This window comes from Anneissia japonica, unplaced genomic scaffold (genome assembly GCF_011630105.1).
Source record: "Anneissia japonica isolate Jap-2015-1 unplaced genomic scaffold, ASM1163010v1 scaffold3949_len364153_cov177, whole genome shotgun sequence".
In the NCBI taxonomy this organism is placed as follows: domain Eukaryota; kingdom Metazoa; phylum Echinodermata; class Crinoidea; order Comatulida; family Comatulidae; genus Anneissia; species Anneissia japonica.
Window position 1 is genome coordinate 226,955 of NW_022756197.1, and position 20,489 is coordinate 247,443.

The window sequence follows — 20,489 nt, forward strand, 5'->3', positions numbered from 1 at the left end:
TTCTGTATTTTTTTAAACTTTTTTTTTCTTGCTTGAGCAAATAAGTATGTTACATTATTGTAAGTATCATTTAAAAATTGGCTAAGTAATAAGTAATTGTTAATATTTTAGTTGGTATGTTTTGTGTTTTTTGTTTATGTTGTCCAGCCTTTGGTTTTGAAAGTAGAGTGGAATCATGACACATTTTACTTTTATTTTAGACACTACAAAATGAACTACAGTCATTCCAAGAACAACTAAAAGTAATGAATGATGCATGCGAGATGATCGTTGCGGAGGCAGATGTCCGTGATAAAAACCTGATCAAGCAAGCCTTGAGCGATCTCAATGAAAGGCTGACAACGCTGGAGAAAGAAGCACAGCAGAAGGAACAGGACCTTGTTGAAAAGAATAAACAGTTCCAGGAATACCAGGTACGTAGTAGAAAAGTGGTGAAAAGATGATGAAGACAATGATAATGATAAAAGTGTTGACTACTGTGATGGTGATGATGATGATGTTATTTTGTGATGATGTTTTATGATGTGGTTGTTTGATACGATGTCGTTTGTGATGATGATGATTTTGTTGATGATGACTTTGATAATGACGATGGTGAGGATGATAATGTTAAATGATATTGATCCTCAGCGAACAATGTATTATGCACCAATAAGAGCTACTAATAATTATAATAATAATAGGTTTTAGAAGTTGTAAAGGATTATTTTATTGATTTGATTATTGTATAGTAAACCTGCTAGGCAGTGATTCATATTTTGCCACTCCAGAACAACATCTGTCTTGACATCAGGCTTCAAGTACCTTGTGAATATGGACATATCACAACAGTTAAAACCATATTGTGCAATATCTACTATTTGCAGCTAAAATCATAGAACATAATATCTGTGTCAAGCTAAATATACTTGAACATTAAAATTTAATATTTGAAAATACTTTTATTTTTATACACTCAAATGATATTGTAAATTTTAACCATTTGTTGTAAAACTGTGTTGCATTTTGGAAATAAACCTGGAATTGAATTACTCTTAGATTTATTAATAATTACAGATTATTTGGTTGAGTATTTTTAATTTGGTATTTTTACAGGTTTAATAATGTATTTTCAACATATTTCAATGTATAAAAACTATTTTGATATTTCCAGTAGGATAGAAAGCATATAATACAATGTGTGAACACTCTATGTATTGAATAATAAACTTGAGATATATCAATTTCAGCTCAACAGAAACTGTGAAGTAAAGTACTTTTGAGATGGATTAATTAATGAGTATAGCCTTCAAGTACAATATCTAGGTCAAGAATAGGGGAAAAAAAGAATAGGAAATACTTGCCTTCAAATTGCTACTGATAAACAAGAATATAATGGGCTTAGTTCCACCAAAATTGAAAACTTGATTTCAATTACTCTTGAACTAAATTTTATACCACCACAGTTGAGAATGATAACTGCAGAACTAAACTATATTTAATTTTAACTACAATTTAAATAAATCTATAAACAGTCATTTTATCTTAAAGAAAAGCATTGGCAGCAAATGTAATCATCTACGTAAACATACATATTCACATATTAAGTAACAGATAAATACAATTATAATTATATAAAACACTAAAAAGTAATAAAATATTAATAAATAGCTACACAAACACATTAGTATGCAAGAAATGATTGAGTTTCAAATTTGTAAATAATAACAGAAAAAAAGGGTTTCTTACTTGTTTTTCTTGTTTGGAAATTTTAATTGCAGGAAACCAATGATTAACACACTAACACTACCTCTCTTGGTGTGGATATTGTTTGAAAATTCATTAATTTATAAAAAAAAAAAAAGGATAAACATAGAACATTTAGTCTATTTTATGAATATGATTGATTTGTGTAATCTATAATTTCTTAACCAGATTAGCACTAATTAAAGATAAACTATACACTTAAAAGTAATGGACAACTCACCCCCATAAAATTTAGGATTTGTCACATATTCTCTTTGCCAAAAGGATAGACAATTCATTTCACACCAAAAGATGATCCATCCTGGCTCCTAATGTCATTATGTTGTATCATTAATATCTTTCATGTATCTAAAGCTTATAGTATTCAAATGTCCTGATTTGCGAGTAAAGGACAAACATCCTTCTTTCGCTAAGTAATTACGTTCTTGTTTCTTACCGCGCCTTGTTTTTGATGGCAATTATTAGGCGGATGAATTGTCATTGAAGAGATTTTCGTTGCAATAACATAAATTGTATCATTAAGAAATCAACTTGTGGCATTGACATGCTTGAGTGATTTCAAGGTTGTTCAGTGAAAATACTTCTCTTTTCTTTTAATGCTCTGACAGGCTTACTAGCTTATTTCAAAAACAGCAGTTAGAATAAATCTAGTGTTGGATTATCAAATTCCTGTATACTACCAGAATTTACATTTAAGGAAATGCCACTTTTAAAAGATGATTTCCACTTTATTTTTATTTCAGGATGAGGTCCAAAATTTTCAGACGTGGTTAAATGAGACAAGGGAGATGCTAGAGGACGAGTCAGGGGACGACCAACCAGATGGTACCCTTGGTGATGTAGAACAAAGACTGATACAGAATCAGGTAAGCATTGCAATTAAATTTGCATATTGACAGCAGGAAAACGGTTTTCACCAATATCTATAACTCAGTTAACTTAGAAAATTCTTTTACCCAGTTAAGTAAACCTACCTTTCTCAACCTTGAGGTGGGGGAGGTTGGGGGGGGGGTTGAACCCTTGCAGTGCATTTTGCTTGTGTCCTTGGACAAAGCACTTTACCTATGTTTGTATCTCTTCACCCAGGAGTATAAATGGGTACCTGGTAGGATGATGTGGCATTAAATATATTAGTCTGTATTGGCATTAAAATTGCAAGCACGATAAGGAATACTCCCCAGGGAATGGAGGAGGTTACATTTTGTGTTGGTTTGATTATGGATCTAATGACCAGGGGTAATAATAACAACATCACTATTGCCTTGGCAAAATCCCTTGGCAAAAGACTCGCTATAAATCCCTATACTTATTGTTCAACACTTGCTGATATATGTGGCAAAGACAAGCCAAACCAGTCACTCATCGGAAAAATCAATTTTTAGTTATTAATACAGGGTTTAACAGTAAAAAACAGCATAGCATGATGTATGGATATATAAAGGTTAGTTTAGTGCAATAAAATAGATTTCCAAAATTTTGAAATTCCAGCATGTTTTGGCCATTATCTCCAAAACAGGATTTGCGACGAGTGACTGGTTTGGCTTGTCTTTGCCACATATTATTACTATAGATTACCATAAAAATAATTAATATTATTTTTTAAAAATATTAATATTATTGTTATTTTATGATTTTTATTTATTTGCTGATAATACAGTCAGTTTTGTAATCCTTAATTTTGTACATTTTAATATAATGACATAATGTATTAATGTTTCTACAGCAACGAAGGCAACAGTTTCAGGTTAGATGTTACCCACTTTAACGTTCTTTAACTCAATACATTTACATGCACCATATCCTTTTAAATCAAATTGCAAAAAATCCATACATCCAACAAATATAATATATCATAATCTGTAGCAATTGGACCACTGAGGTTGCCATGGCAACACACTCTGCATTCATTATTATCATTTGCTTAACTTAAGCCTAGGATGTGTACTCATCTTTCACCATGTTTTATAAACATCAGCTATAATGTTCTGGAGGCCTTTCTTTTCCACATGCTAATCAATCACTCATACTGTACATATTAATTATTATTATTATTATTATTATTATAATGATACTAGTAAAAAGAGTGGAGGTTTTAAATGATTTTTATGGTTAAATAGGATAGGACCTTAACCTACGAGGTTAGTTGAAAGTGTAAGACCATATCATATCAGCTTGGATACAAAATACATCATGTGTAAAATTACAACAAATGGCGGCTTTCTAAACCGGTTACATTTTACTTCTCCTATCAGAGGCCAACAAACTGTGCTAAAAAAAAAGAGTGATAAGAAAGAGAATAAAATATACAACAAATTTTGTTGTATATTTTATTACAAAAGTAAAATGCAGGTCGATTTAGTTTCCTACTTCAAATAGTACAACAAATTAGGGGTTTCTGAACTGGTTTCCTTTCAGATATAAAATTCTAATGTTGTATTTCTAGATCCCTACTTTTTCTCAATTAAAATGCTGTCTAATATAGTGTAAAAAAAAATAAATAAAAAAATAAAAAATAAAATAAAAAAATAATAAATAATAATAATATATGCATCTTTATCATTTATTATTAATTTCATTCATCATATCAGTCATTCAAATTAATAAATTTTGTATCAAGTCTTCAAGCCTTTATTGCATATGTTAGAATTTATGGAAAAAAATGTAGGTAATATTATCAAAGAAAATAATTTATTGAAAACTGAAGTATGATAATATGTTATCAGAAATCCCACATCTTGACATTAGTCCCATATTGACAGCAGTTTCGTGTATTGATGACAGTCCAACGTCTTTCCTTGAACAAATGATTGCAAACTGTGGTCGCTACATTTACACACAGCTTGCATATCTATAAAGGAACACCTTTGTTAAAAAATACCCTCCACCTCCAACTGGAAATGTTTAAAGCAGAAAGTATGTAGTTAAAAATGTTGTTATTTCTATTAAGTACTTGTTGCACTGATAAAAACCACCAAATTGAAATTTAAGGATGTTGACTTTTTTGAATAGTGATTGGAGGTTGAATGTTGGCTCATACATATGCTTTGATGACAAGTACCAGATGAAAAATATTAAGAACTTTTTTTTTTGTCAATTTCAGAAACTTGAAGAAGATCTTGTTGAATATGAAACTAATTTCCGTGATTTGATGGACAGAGGTCAACAGTTACAGATCACCAATCCTCAAGCCTCTGTTGCCATGGATATTGCCGGGCTAAAAACAAATTGGGAAGAACTCCAACGACAAACAAGTAACAGGAAAAACCAACTTCAACGCAAGAAAATGTTCCAGGTAATGTAATTGTCTATTGTACTTACAGGATAAGCATGCTATTAACTGACTAGAAATATACACCAAAACACAGTGTAGTCAAGTCTAGAATTATTGAAAAAAATACATTCAGGGCTCTTTTAAACACTGAACTAGCACAGTTCATTATAGAAACTCAAAAAATCTCTGTAGTACCAATTTGCATAGCATGTGATCTGGAAAATGATTCTACAAATCTCTTTAATTTAGCTGAGAACCAAATGTTTATACAACAAGGTAAAATTACACATTATTGATGTAATTATTAAATCATATTTAAAGGGGTATTGAAAACACCTTTAATTATAAAGTTGATATATATTGCATTGCATTTATATTCATTGTGGAATATATATATATTGTAGAATACATGCAGATATATTATAGTTTTTCTTTAAAATCACTATATATTTGTGTTTTAAATTTCAGGAACAGTATCACAAAATCATTGAGGATTATAGTGAGTATCTAGCAACAGCAGAAGAGAAGTTACGCAAAGATGAAGTCATCGCTACTGACCTTGCTGACCTGAAAGATCAGCTAGAAAAACACAAGGTAATAAAAACTGCCCTTAATTATATGCTGTATCTTTAAAATTTATTTTTGCTTTCATGATAGGAATAATCCAATTTTTTTTTGTTATGGTAGGAATTTTTTGGTGATGCTGAGACGCATCATGTTCTGATTGAGTCAATCGCACGAAAAGCTGATCCATACACTCGCAGTCTCTTCGCATCTAAGCAAGCCTTTCTTGATAAATCCACCAATCAGCTTCAAGCATGTGGTACTGTTCGTGGACAAAACCTTGAGAAGATCGTCACGGAGTGGTCTCAATTTGAGAAGAACTTTGATGAGTTAAAGGGATGGCTCGGACATGTTGAGTTACAACTACCGAGAAGCGTCAGTCATGATAACATGGAGAACGTTCAGAAAGGCATACACAAGTACCAGGTAAGTATAATAATACAACAGAAGTTTGTTCCTATAAGGATATGGTTAAGGTTTCAATTAAAATGTCATCAACACTCTGTGAACCGAATACAAGATAAGTACTAAGTTTTGGCTGTGAACATTTAGCTGGTAGAATGCCTATTCGTTAACACAGCATTGATGTGATCCCTAACCTTGATGATGGGCAAGTTTGAGCTATAGCTAGCAAAATAGACACTGTAACATATTTAACTACACTGTTTTCTAATCAGAAAAGTAACTATTATTTATCATGACAATAAATTTCAAATTTATTATCAAATTATGGTTATGGTATGATTATAATATCAATAATATGTAATGAAGTTTTCTATATCTGATTTTTTTAAGGCTATGAAAAACATTTTAGGAGAAAGGCAAGCTGCTATGCAACAAGTTTTAGAACAAGGCCAGGCATTGCTCAACAACATCACCTGTGCTCCACTAGAGAAAAAGCTTGGTAACTTCAGTGACAGGTGGAATGCTCTTCAGAATAAGATTGACCAGGACTTGAAGAAGCTTAACACGCTACTAGAGGAATGGAGAGCATTTGAGCGCGAGAGTCAAGAGTTCTTACCATGGCTGGATCGATCATTGAACCAACTTAACGACTGGAGTGTGAAGGCTAACCAAGTGGAAGACCTGAATACATTAGCTGTCTTGGTTGATAGATTTACAGTGAGTTGGTTAACAACCTGTTAGTTATCATACCCCTATCAGGTTACTGTAATAACATAATGACTAATAGATTCACTGCAAATTGCCCAATATCCTGTTACTGTTATTGTTTCGATGTCTAGATTAGTTCCCTTCCCCCTTATTTGGAACCCACTCTTAAAAGTTGATAGATTCATAATGATTCAGCCAACATCCTGATATATTCAATTGATCATTCAATCACTAAATTAATTATCTTTCATCCACTATATTGTATTACGTACATCGTTTCAATCCAATCATTTCAATTTGAATCCAGTCTAGATCAGTTTCTGTTGTTTATTATATGCCTGAAATAATTTCGAAGCAAATTTGTAATATTATTCTTAAATCTTTACTTCAAACTAAATTTTATTATAATTTTCATGATTAAAATCAGTGTCAACTATCATCCATTACTGATACCGCCATGTATCAATACATGATTCATTTTGTATTCTTATACAATCTACCTGTTGTTTCAATCAATAGGAATTCCGTAAGGATGTAGAAAACCATGTCCCAATGAAAGTATCCGTTTGCTCCCATGGGACACAGCTTTTGCGAATCAAGGAGTTGAAACTTCTTAAGATTCGTGAAAAGTTGAGCAAAATTGAACAGCAGTGGACAAGCTTACAGAATACTGTGCCCATAGTACAGGACCAACTACATCACTTGCAGGTTGGTGATCATGTTTAATGTACAAGTCTCCCTCCAAAGACCACTTTTGGAATTGGGGTTTTCATGGTTTTTAAGAGCTTTGGTCTCCAATTAGAATAATAAGTGAAAGATATTTCTTAAAACTGAAAAGGCCAGGTGTTTAATTAGAGGTGGTGTTTAATTGGATGGGTCTTTCATTGGATGAGTGTTTCGTTAGAGGGAGACCTGTATTTGTTCATTTTTCTGTAAGTGTTTTGTCAAATATTCTCCAATGCTACATATATCTGATCTATCTCTTGACCTGGATAAACCATTACTGATTTGTGTATTTTGAGTGCAAGTGCTTCTCTTGCAACATGCATAATGCCCTTTTTTGGAAGAGATGAATTTATTATTCTCTAATGTAGATAGTATATTTTATGTTATTTTCAATAATACTTTGAATATCAAGTTTACAGTCTATTTCGTGAATACTTACCTGGATAACCGACTAATTGCCATTGTTCCCAAAACGGAACACCCCTTCGAAAAAAGTGGAACAGTCCAACCCAAGGCGCCACGTGCGAATCGTCTCCCTAACAAACGTCCTCATTCCCTTTTAGACATTGTTCGAAGTTGGATACACACTCGATCTCAGGGTTCGCTGCCGGCTGCGTCGGGGGTTGTTGCGGCGCCGGATGACTCGCCTCCACCGCTGGAGGATTCGTCGGCTTCGCGTTCGGCGGGTCCTTCCCCTCCACTGGATCCGGCGTTGGTTTCGTTGATTTCGGAGCAGGTGGGCCGGGTGGCTCGGGAGGTTTTCGCCGGAATGCGGGCCGCTTCGGCGGTCCCGGATCCTCCGGTTTCCGGTTTACAATTTGTGACTAAGGCACTGCTAAATTATATTTGTTTTTAATTTTAAATGAATCAAGTTTTAAGTTAAAAATAATAATGACGAGTTTAATCTGTATTTAATTGTAATTTTCTGTTACATATCATATTTGGTTTAGTGGTCCAGTAGAAATAAATACATCTTTGCCTAGACTTGAGTCTGAGATTGTTATACAATTATTTACTTGCTTTTTAAACCCAGGCTCCGGAGAAAAAAAAATTCATATGTTGTACAGCTGATTTTTCAGGTGTTTGACCAAAAAGTCAGTAACGGTTAATGCCTAACCAATCATTTTTCTATTTATTCAACCAGTTTTTCAATATTTGCATATCAAGAAAATACAACAGTACAACATATCCAAAAAAATAAAAAAATTCCTCCAGAGCTTGGCTTTAAGAGCACAATATTATTGTTGAAGTACTTCCATATTAATGCTTGTATATACGTGTATGTAGATGGAGATGTTGCCATCAAGGCAAGCTCTTAATGAGCTAATTTTGTGGATGGAAGCACTAGAGAAACAACTGAAGAAAGATGTTGGAAACATTTTCACAAAATCTGATGAGGTTGAAACACAATTTAAACGATACATGGTAAGTCTACTTAGACAGCTCAAAAATATGCTAAATGATTTTTAACTCACATTTTGAAGAAACTTTTGCTATTATCATCTTGGTGAAAACATTTACTTTTTAGAGACAAAAGATTCTTAATTGACCTGTTTAATTTCTTTAATTGTTTTCGCAGGGGTACAAGATTGTGTTGTCTGCTAAGCAGCTGACTGTTGACTTTGTTAACCAATCTGTGCTTCAGATTAGCCAAGACTTAGATCAGAAACGAGGTGATAAGACAGATTTTGCTGAAAAACTTGGAAGTATGAATAAACGGTGAGTTCAAAAGTGGATGTTAATCTCTGATTCGCTAATCTTCTTGTTCAAGGTGATACATAACTGATATTAAAATTTCATAATAAACATAGGATACACATAATCAATCATGAAACATGTGTTTATAATATAATGATTTACATTATTTATATCATTGTTATTGTTTGTTATTTTTTATTAGCATTGTCATTTTTTGTTTTTATTGTTATTGTTGTTAATGTTGTGCATTTTTTCTTAATGCTGTTATTATTGTTAATATTATTATTATTATTGATATTGTTGGTTATAGATCTCAGTATGTCATTTACATTATGAATGTAAATATTTTTTACAGATGGCAAATTTTGAATGCTAAGATCGCTGATGAAGTAAAGACTTTGGAAGATTTGTGCAGTGACTGGAAAGAGTACGAAGCAGCTGTGCTTGAGATGATCACTTGGCTCGATCAGAGTGATGCCAAGATCAGGAAGTATGACAACAGATGTGGCAATGAAATGTCTGTACAGCAAGCTGTCAGGGATTGTGAGGTAATATAGAGGGCAGCACATCAACCATTTATTACATGATAAATTCTGATGACCATTGTATCCATCTTTATATTCACTCACCCATATTCTTTATTATTTGAAAAACGATAGTTAAAAGAAATAATATGCAGAAAGATGGGTAGCACATGTCCCGATTAGAGAATAATTATATTGTATATAAAAAGCAGTGGTGGCGCTAGCAGGGGTAAAGAGGCAGGACCACTTCAAGGAACCTGGACTCTCCATTCTTTAAATTTGCCCTGTTAGGGACCTCTCTTCGGAGAATTGATGGCTCCACCACTGTGTAAAAAGAACTCCAATAAATGTTTCGACAAGTACTATGAACGATTTACCACTCACAAACTGAAAAATATGCACATGGAATTCCATGACCACCAATTGGGTTGTGCATTGAAGTGATATAACAACAGGACTAAATGTACATGTTCACATGCAAATTTGAAGCTTATGCAGACTTACAGTGTGATACTTTGCATTTGTTATTTGTTCATGCTTATGTTAAAATTATTTTTTTCGCCCTTTTTGATTTTGTATAGGTCATGTCTGCCTTACTTGAAAAGAAAGAGAAGGACATCGAGAAGGTCCGTGAAATGGGTTTGAAAGTAGCGGACGAAACTGCAGTCAACCAAACCATGATGACCATCCAACAGTCTAAGATCAGTTTGTTGAATCTGCTATCCAGACTCCAAGTGGTTCTGAGAGGAGTAAAAGAACAGTGGAATCTGTATAGTGAGTCATTACAGACCGTCACACAGTGTCTGGGGGAGGCAGAATATTCAGCTGGTAGAGTGAGAACTGTTGGTGGCACTCTTGGGTCTTTCAGATTACAAGTGTATAAACTCAAGGTATGTGGTCATCAAAAATTGCATGTTGATTCCATAATTAATGTTCCAACAGCCAATCATACCATCAATCAAGTCTCTATTCAGTGGCATAACACATAACCTTTGTGTGTTATGTAGTTTCAATATATTATTCCAACATATAATATCTGCTTATTGCAAATATATAACTGTTATAATAAAAAAAAGCATTGTCTATACATCATCATCATTATCCCGCTTGTCCCCTCATTGGAGGGTGTCGGGTCGTCTCATTATCGTCCTCCATACATAAATTCTATATTCTTACTAAGTTCATACTGATTTTAATGACTTATAATATTGAATTTATTTAAAACATTCTTGTTATAAACTTTTTATTTTTGCTTTTATACTCATTTTATATATCAGCATTTACTTTTTATATTTTCGTATGTATGCTTTGCAGGGTATTGAGTCAGTCAAGGTGATTAATTAATTATACTGTTTGTTGTGTTAGTTTCCTCTTATTGATCGTACCTATAGATCCATAGGATACGTTTAGTACTGTGCTTGTTTCTTTACTTTTTAAAACTATTTAATTATCTAATTTTTAGATTAAACTTTTGTTTTGAATTAACAATTTCTCATCTGAATAAGTTTGAAGTTGAACATTTTCTTTTCCCTTCAGTACATTCTTTTCCTCTTTTCGAAAAACATATTTCATCCTTTTGTATTGATTATGAGGTGACTTAAATCTTTACATAATACATTCAACTATTTCAATTCAATTCTTTATTCCACAAGTGTCACAATATAAACATACTTTTTACTTATCACTTTTTTTCAAAATATGTGGAAAAGGGTATCCCACCACAAGCATTGCTCTACATGTGGATGTGTATAAGAGACAGTATTGTATTGTGTACTTTTTTTCTCAAATAAAAAACCTAAGGAAAAAATTGGGAATTTCAAAAATTTTAATATGTGCATTATAATTACAACTATGCGGTCATGAATTTTTAAGCATATTAAGGTACCGGTATGTTTTTATTTATAATTGTTGAAAAAACTATTCACAATCATGAAAATTCTAATCAAATATTTTTTGGATGCAGATAACTGTATTCAATATCAAGTTATGTTAAAGTTTGAAGTTGTGATTACGGAATACACTTGAGCTAACAATCTAGTACACTAGTAACACCATGACCCAATATCAAACTTCATTTGCTTTGATAGCAATGTTGCGACTTTGCAATCCAACCTACTTATTCTTTTTAATTCATTGTGGTGTTTTACTTTTTCTGAAAACAGGAACTTCAAAAGGAATTTAAAAATAACAGAATTCACTTGAATCGACTTACAAAACAAGCGAATCAGTTGACACCAGCACTGGAGAAGACAGTTGCTGAAAGCATTGAGAGAACTGTTGATGACGTGTCTAGAAGGTAAAAAATAATTTAATTGTCTTATTTTATCATTATTTTATTTACTCATTTTTTTTGTGAATACATAATTTGAATGAAGTGAAGTATACCAAACATTAGTTTCTGAAGAACATACCTAACAAATAATGGAAATGTTCATCTCGGTGCGTTGTAATTAATAATTCCCTTGCTTTCATCTTGAATTCACTTTAGTAATAGAATATTATGGCTTTGTTTCAAAAGCTGTGTGAAATGCTTTTTTTTCTGTTCTAAGACTATCTTTATTCCATATCAGCTCTGTGTGTGGCTGCCCTTGGCCTAGCCTAAAGATCAATATACACATCTAGTAAACTAGCATTGGGCAGTCAATGTCCCGTGTGTTGATCGTTCTAGTAGGGTATGTAGTGAAAGCTGTGCCTATGTTGACCTGAGGCCAAGTTGTTTCAGCTTCTGTTTTCCCACATTTGCTATCTGCTTTGGCACCTAGCTGGCATGGTCACATCTGGTGTGCTGGTGGTGAAAGGCTCCGAGTTTGCTTTTATTCAAAAGGAACCTCCCTGCCATTAACGATGCATTGCAGATTTTCTACCAGCTGACTTGACTGTGTTGTTCATTTTACAATAATTGAAAGATTATATACTCTTGTCTTTCATCCATTCTATTTAATATAAAATTTATACTATTATATTTTTAGGTGGAAAACAATTGATGAGAAAATTAGAGACACCTTGAAACAGTTTGAGAGGTCACTTGTAATGTGGCAGCAGTTTGAGGAACGATACAGTGATGTTAAAGACTGGGTGGTTGAAAAAGAACGACATTGTAATAATCTATTAGACAATAATAATGAAACAGAAGATCAAACTGACTCAGGAAATGATTTAAAACAATGTGAAGTAAGTGAAGCGTTTTTATGATAACTATTGAAGTGGTGGTGATATGTGGTATAATTATAATAATTATCACTTATTATTATTATTACTTTATTATTGTATGTGATATTAATGCCTTGGTATGTGTATCCTCCAAAAGATTCCATGCAAGAGTTTAGACTGAAGGTTTGATATATGAATATGAATAATTAAATTGATGCTGTTGGTATATACAGCAATAAATGTGCTTTTATTTGAAGGAAGCTTAAACATTTCTTGAAACAAGAAGCATATTAACCTCATATTAATATCCAGAATATTCGTATGTAACTTAGTTGCCTGGCTTATCCATTTAAACAAGTCAGTACACTTTTACTAATGCATCTTTTTAAGGAAGCACCATGTGAGGAATGGAATCTTCCAGTCATGAGTCATTCTTGTGAATCTCCAGACTTTGTATTTCAAGTCAAATTTTATTTCATTGTTAATATCAATGATGATCCGTCCATTATTATATGTTGCAATTTTTTCCTTTATCATATTTTGCAATTAGTCAATATTATTAACTTGTTAATTGTTTCAAACGTTTATTTGTATTTCCTTTCGTTTACAGATTTTACTAACAGAGCTCCAAAATTACCAAGATTTGAATGAACTTAAAACCTTTATACTGAACCTTACCAAAGAAATGGACACGCCAACCGCAACCAATGTCATTGGCCGGCGCAGGATGTTAGAACAGGTAAGGAGAATCATCATCCTCTCACCTGTATTGAAACTATGATGATTTTTATTCATGAAGAAAAGTTAACAAAAAATAAGAACGTACTTGATATAAATAATCAATTCTAATTGACCAGTGGCTTAGTGGTTAAACATGCTCGCCATGCTGTCTTAGGGTCGGTCCTGGGTTCAATTTTTGCTAAACCAAGAATTTTTCCCCATGACTAAAAACAACTCAAAGCTTAACTCTGCCATGTAGGATAACAATAGCTTGACAGTAAGTTCCCCAGTAAGAATCCAAAATAATAATATGTATTTTATCATTTGATAGAAAATGGAAACAATGAAGCAGAGCTTATCACGGCATGTAGCAACACTACAAGATGATATTGATGCTCAGCAGAAATTCCACACCAAGGCAGAGATGTTGCTGGAGAGGTTGGCAGATCAAGAGCAAGTAATATCAAGACAAGATCCTAATAGATCATCCGATGAAAACTCGATTCGTGACAGGATGGATAACCTGAAGGTAATCCTTAATCCCTGTCCATGCTATAGTATCAATAGAATTAACCTAAATATGGTCAAGATGACATCACATTATGACCATATATTGGCAAATTATGACTATATATGGGTTTTTTTGTCAAAGAAAATTTGATAATGGAGCTTTATTCTTTGTTTTTTAAAATTATTTATACCGACTATTTGTCAAACATGAAAAAACAAAACATGGTAATCAAGCAATTGCTCAACTCAGTAGAAAAAACATTAAAAATAATAAATAATTAAAAAAAAAGTATATATAATATAATAATGTTTATAAATTTATAGAAGTTAGATGTATACACATTCTGTCACTTGTTTTGAAGTATCAGAATGTCAAGGAGCATGTATAAATAACTGTACATGTGCTGCAAGATCACAGCTAATCACAGATTGAGAGATTAGAATGTTTAAATCTATGCCTTATTTTTTTAAAGAGTGTTATGCACGACTTCACAAGCCACCAGGCACAGTTGGATGCATTGAACGATCAGGGCTACAAGCTAAGTTTAAACCAATCAAATGCATCCAGTCTGGTCCACATTAACAACCAGTGGAACAAGTTGTCAGTGAAGGCTTCAGAGAAGTACCGCAACATGCAAGCAGTCTTGCTGCAGCAACAAAGCTTTGCGCAAAAGTGCGACACTTGGATGATCTTCCTGTCACAGACCGAGAAAAATCTTGCAGTTGATATTGCAGGCAACTATGAAGACTTACTCAAACAACAAAAAGTCTATGCTGTAAGTTATCTCATTATTCACAATTTATTCTCCAATTCAAATAATTTTAATTAATATTTTAATTACACCTATGTATCAAATAATTTTATTATTAGAAATTATATTTCATTGTAATTTTCCATGCTACTATTTTTATTTGGTTATTTAACAGTATTTTTGTGTAACAATTTTTAAAGAAAAAAAGACAATGAAAAAGTTCTTATAATGAAAATTTATTTATTAAAATTGTTTTATACTTTTCTATCTATATAGCATTTTGAAGCAGACATTTTCAACAGGCAGCAGATCTTGTTCTCAATCGTTAATGATGGTTTAAGGATGATACAAGATGGAGAGATTGATGATCCTAATGAGTTCCAACATAAACTGACACTTTTAAGTGAACAATGGCAGAATGTTGTCAAACGAGCAAGCCAACGGAAAGACATCATTGACAGAAACATCAATGACTGGCATAGGTATCAAGAACTGCTTGAGAAGATGAACGAATGGTTTATGGAAATTGAAGTAGAGATCAACCAATTAGAATTTGAGACAGCATCAATTGAAACTCTTCAGAGCTTTCTTGAAGCTGCTAAGGTTTGAAATACATTTTTCCAAGGCATCTAATGTTATACCAGTCTTAAAGAAATTCCTAAATCTGATTGGATACAAATGTATGGATTGGATTACTACAATTAAAACCAATCAGAATTGGGAACTTGTTTAAGACTGGTGTAACAATAATCTCTAACTTTTTAAGAGCTATCAGTAAGTTATAGAAACATCAGTTATATTGCAAATTATCTTTTGAAAATATTTTTTTTAATCTTGAATACTTACCTGGATAAACTGACTAATTGCCATTGTTCCCAAAACGGAACACCCCTTCGAAAAAAAAATATGGACGACTCGTCCGAGCTTCATGATTTGGAGGCTGAGGAGTTAATTCTCTTTTCCGATCTTTCCAAGCTCGTTGCCCGGGCGATGCCGGCCATTCTTCAACATTTAGGCATCTCTTTTGAGACTCCCAGGGTGGTTTGGGGGCGAAATAATCTTTTGGCGATATTTTTTTAATCTTGTTTATTTCATTTGTAGATTACCCAGAAAGCTGTGTCTCTCAACGAAAGTAAATACCTAGCACTGAATGATGCAGGCAAGCTTTTGTTGCGTAACACTGATCGTGGTGCATCATCAATGATCCGTCAACGTTTAGCAGACTCTCAGGCCCATTGGCACAAAGTTACCACAACATTGAAGAGAAACCTCCAGCGCCTTGAGGAACTGATCACTGCCTGGGAGACATCAAATCAGAGTATTGAAGACATTAACAAGTGGCTCAAGACCATTAGGGTAATGTCAGCTCAACCATTGCCTGTTATGTTTGATGACATGCAAAAAATACTCCAGAAGTGCAAGGTACACCCTTTTATGGCTTTTTCATGAATACTTACCTAGTGGTTGACGGCTAATGCCAAGTTTCCTTTAACGGAATTTACCTTTGAAAAATAAATGGAATCATCTATCCTAGTGCAGTCTATGTAATTGATATACATTACATAACCATTACTCTTTGACTTTATATTTGAGTCAACTCAGATAGAAATTGGTGATGCACTTGGAATCATTCTTACTTTTATGATTACAACCAATCACTTTTCCAGGATGAAGAATAAATAATTTGTTTTAAATAAAAATAAAAATTTGTTTATTGCCATCATCAAATTTGTAAATATAAAAAGAGATTATATAAGCAATAATTAGACAAATAATTATTAAAACTATCGATATAAGCTGTTTGTGATGATAATTTTGCTGATTAAGTGTAAATGTGAACATAAATCGTCTATTATTTTTTTCACTATTTTGCTTATTTACAATTGTTGATCAGAAAATGCAAAATAATTTTATTTCATATGGATATCATTTCAATTATATATATCTTTACATTTGCAGTATTTTTAGCAGTTAATGTTTTGATCTTTGATGCTTTTAACTTATAATTATTGAAGATAGTGAGCCCTCTGTTGGTGATTTTTCTTCCAGGTCACTTGTTACTGATATGTTAGGTGTGCATAATTTATTTTGATTACTTCCTATTGTAGGAAGGCCATGGAACTAGACTATTGGGACTTGAGCTAGAAGTGCATGTTCTAATTATATTATTCCTTCTGTATATGTTTACCAAAATGAAACACTGTTGAAAATTTTTGCGATTATCATGGCGCTTTTTTACTTTCAGGAATACGAGGATTGTTTCAAAAATTCTCGTCACAAGCTCGATCGGTTAAATAACCAGGAGAGAAATTTGGCAAATATCCTTAGTCCGGATGACATCTCGGTTTTACACGAGAGATTGCTGTTGCTAAGCAAACAATGGGATGAGATTCATCATCAGACATGTCAGAAGAAACAGAGGATTATTGAAAGACTCAACCAATGGACCAACTTTGGATTGCGATATAAGGAGATCTGTGATTGGCTGTCTCAAATGGAAGCAAAAGTCTCGCAGAATGGAGAGCACAGCATTGAAGATCTTTTGTACAACTTGCAAGAGGTAATTCAATTGATTTTGTTATTTTCATTACAACTAATCATTTGTGTAATCATCAATATGAGCATTATAGCCATGTGATAAAGGTAATAAAGAACAGACAGTATTGACGTACTGATGTAGAGTATTCTCTTTCTTATTCATATAAATTTTTTATTTTATTTATTTTTTTTAACAGGAATTTTTTAATTAGAGCTTCATAAGTCTCATAAACTTGCACATATTTTAAAGGAGCATTACTAAGATAATTATAAAAGTTATATAAATTTCATTTCATTTCATTCATTTATTTCATTGGCACAAACGGCCCAAAGGTTGCGTCAGCAACAGTGCGCCATAACACCTCAAGTGGTGCCCACAACCTTTGGAACAAAGAACAGTACAGTAAAATTACAAAACAATTATTTACAACATAACCGTAAAATTGTAGGGAAATTTAAAATCAGTAAAAAGCAATAATAATAAGGAATGGCCAATACCAAACAATTAAAAATTATCGTTCATTCAGTAAGTATTACTGTACCTAAGTTTACAAATAAAAGAATTGTACGAACAAATAACAGCATAATCTTTAATATCAGAGGGCAATGAAGCAAACTGAATTGGAAAATTATTAACAGATGAAAATTTAAAAGCGTTTGTATAATATACTGGATGAGTAAAAGTATATAAACGTCGAGGGTTTACATAAATATGATTACTAACGCTACTGCAATGAGTTATCTTATGGAAACAACGAAAAATAAATGAGATCAGAATAATATATCGTCTGTCCTGAAGAGAAAGCCAGTTGAGAGTGATAAGTCGTTGGTTATAATTAATGGGACCACAGTGAAGCCAAAGAATTCTCCTAGAGACTCTCTGTTGTACTTTTTCAAGACAATTTACGTGATCTTGACAATGAGGACTCCATACAGGTAGTCCATACTCCAAGATCGGTAAAAAAAGGGATTTGTAAAGATGAGACATGGCATTAGGTGAACAATTTGCAGTAACTGAAAAAATTAAACCAACCATTCGGTTAGCACGTTTGATAACATTATCAATGTGGCTCTTCCAATTAAGATTACTGTCGATATGTACACCTAAATGTTTGTGGGTATCGACAACATTGATATTCTCACCATTCAGTAAAAATACTGGCCTTACAAAGTCACGTTTTCTAGTTATGTACATTAGCTTAGATTTTTTAACATTGAAGTTCATTTTGTTATTTTGTGCCCACAAAACAAAAGTGTCAATATCATTCTGAAGAAGTGATATATCATTCTCAGATTGTCTATGCCTAAAGATAACTATGTCATCAGCAAACAGAGCGTGATCAGATAAAACATTTTGAGAAACATCATTAATGAATAAATTAAAAAGAATAGGCCCAAGGCAACTCCCCTGAGGAATACCAGAAGTGACAGGTATGGGAGAAGATGTGAGACCCTTGAAACATACTCTTTGTTTTCTGTCTGTGAGATATGATGACATCCATTTCCATAGTCTTCCTTGAATGTTAAAATTATTAGCAAGTTTATATAATAAAATATCAAAAGGCATTTTATCAAATGCTTTACTCATGTCTAAAAATATAGTATCGACAATAGCTGCTGAGCCACGTTTGTCAAGCAGTCTAGCCCATTTAAAATAAAAATAAAATTAATAATTATAAAAAAAAATAACAAACATAATCTGTATGGTATTTATATTCAATGAGCCTACATCAGATACAGAAAAAACAACTATACTGTAATACAGAAACTAGTTAGTTGAAACTGAAAGTAGTAATACAGCATAAGTTTAGAGTTTTTTAAAAATGCATACATGAGCTTGTTTGTGTACAAATACTAGTGAACAAGTCGCTGTATATGTGTAGTGCTATTTCAGACTTCCTTCCTCATAAACTAATCCGGCCAATCACGTACCTTGATTTAAATTCTGATTTCCTGTTAATTCTAAGGCTTTGTGCAGACGAAGGGAAGATAGGATTTTGTCAGTTTTTTAAACTTGATAGCAACTTTACTTGTGGTGATTGTACAGTCTTGTCTGTTTTTAATAATTATATATTGTAATTGGTGGTTCCAACATGGGAACTGTAAACGTGTTTTGTAAGTACGGTAAGCGTGTGATCCACATATTGTGTGATTGTGAAAGTTGCCAAGATAAGGAAAGGGAAGCCTTTTGGACTTCTTCAAAGGTACAAGTAAAATGGGTAAGTGTATAGCCAGTAATATCCCATTCATATTTTATTTTAGCTGTAATATAAATATAACTGCCCATGTTTCATCTAGCATCAATCAAATCAGTCAGTCAGTCTTTATAATGTAATACTGTTTAGTATAGACTGTCCTTGTGTCGTTTTCACCAACATGAATATGAAGGTTATTAATTATATTAAATACCAGTATCCTGTCAATTCTGTTTACCGAATCACTTGGAAATGTAGAACAAATAATATGTATCATGTATTTTAAAACCAGTCAAGAATTAGAATGTGAATGAGTCATCACAGCAAGATCAGCATCCACAACCATAAAAGAAACTATTAAACATTATTATTATTTACTTTCAGTTATAGTAAAGATAATATAATTTTCTGGTTTTTTTTTAATCATTTTATCAGCCCCAATTCACATAAATTGCTACATGTATTTTTATTTCTTTATTTATTTATGGGCAAGACACAAGTTGCACTTGAAGAAAAATACAGTACATGCTATTCAGAGAGATCTGCACTTCATTGGAATGTAATAACAGTGATGTTTAGATTTTATAGTTGGGGTCAAGGGTAGATTATCTCTCAAGGTCCTTGGTATTTATATAACTACTTGCGTCTAGTTGATAACGCTAATTTATTAAACTGCTTATTATTTAATATAGTATTAGAATTATCAAGTTAGGTAGTAAGTAATTGCTAAAAAAAGTTTACCTTTATTCTTTAAAATAAGCATTTACAAATACAAATACAAATACTCTTTAATAGCAATCTGCAAATTACAACAGATAAAATACAAATTGAAGTTTAACAATTATAGAAATATAAAAATATATAAATTATTATTATTATTAAAAATTCGTTACAAATAAGAAATCTACATATTGACCAGGGGCATGACTAGAGATGACAAACCCCTGGTGGCCCCTAGATAATCTACCCCTTGACCCCAACT

At 32.6% G+C, this 20,489-nt stretch overlaps 1 protein-coding gene across 7 annotated transcripts in view; it reads left to right on the plus strand.

Moving 5' to 3' along the window:
• The window catches only part of LOC117124131 (nesprin-1-like), a 104,887-nt gene that overhangs the window by 50,202 nt on the left and 34,196 nt on the right, over positions 1–20,489 (plus strand). For 5 of the 7 annotated variants that reach the window (XR_004447936.1, XM_033270265.1, XM_033270268.1 and 2 more), the window contains exons 38-58: positions 201–413; positions 2,490–2,612; positions 3,470–3,490; positions 4,847–5,038; positions 5,486–5,611; positions 5,705–6,007; positions 6,377–6,703; positions 7,214–7,402; positions 8,708–8,845; positions 9,000–9,139; positions 9,474–9,666; positions 10,224–10,532; positions 10,957–10,974; positions 11,805–11,938; positions 12,612–12,813; positions 13,403–13,531; positions 13,844–14,041; positions 14,496–14,798; positions 15,051–15,377; positions 15,876–16,196; positions 17,020–17,334. Coding sequence is in view for 6 of the 7 variants with exons in the window: in XM_033270265.1 (XP_033126156.1) it covers positions 201–413; positions 2,490–2,612; positions 3,470–3,490; positions 4,847–5,038; positions 5,486–5,611; positions 5,705–6,007; positions 6,377–6,703; positions 7,214–7,402; positions 8,708–8,845; positions 9,000–9,139; positions 9,474–9,666; positions 10,224–10,532; positions 10,957–10,974; positions 11,805–11,938; positions 12,612–12,813; positions 13,403–13,531; positions 13,844–14,041; positions 14,496–14,798; positions 15,051–15,377; positions 15,876–16,196; positions 17,020–17,334 (4,221 nt within the window). In the remaining variant the exon portion in view is untranslated. The remainder of the gene's footprint in view (positions 1–200; positions 414–2,489; positions 2,613–3,469; positions 3,491–4,846; positions 5,039–5,485; positions 5,612–5,704; positions 6,008–6,376; positions 6,704–7,213; positions 7,403–8,707; positions 8,846–8,999; positions 9,140–9,473; positions 9,667–10,223; positions 10,533–10,956; positions 10,975–11,804; positions 11,939–12,611; positions 12,814–13,402; positions 13,532–13,843; positions 14,042–14,495; positions 14,799–15,050; positions 15,378–15,875; positions 16,197–17,019; positions 17,335–20,489) is intronic. The other 2 variants (XM_033270266.1, XM_033270267.1) reach the window with 2 other exon arrangements.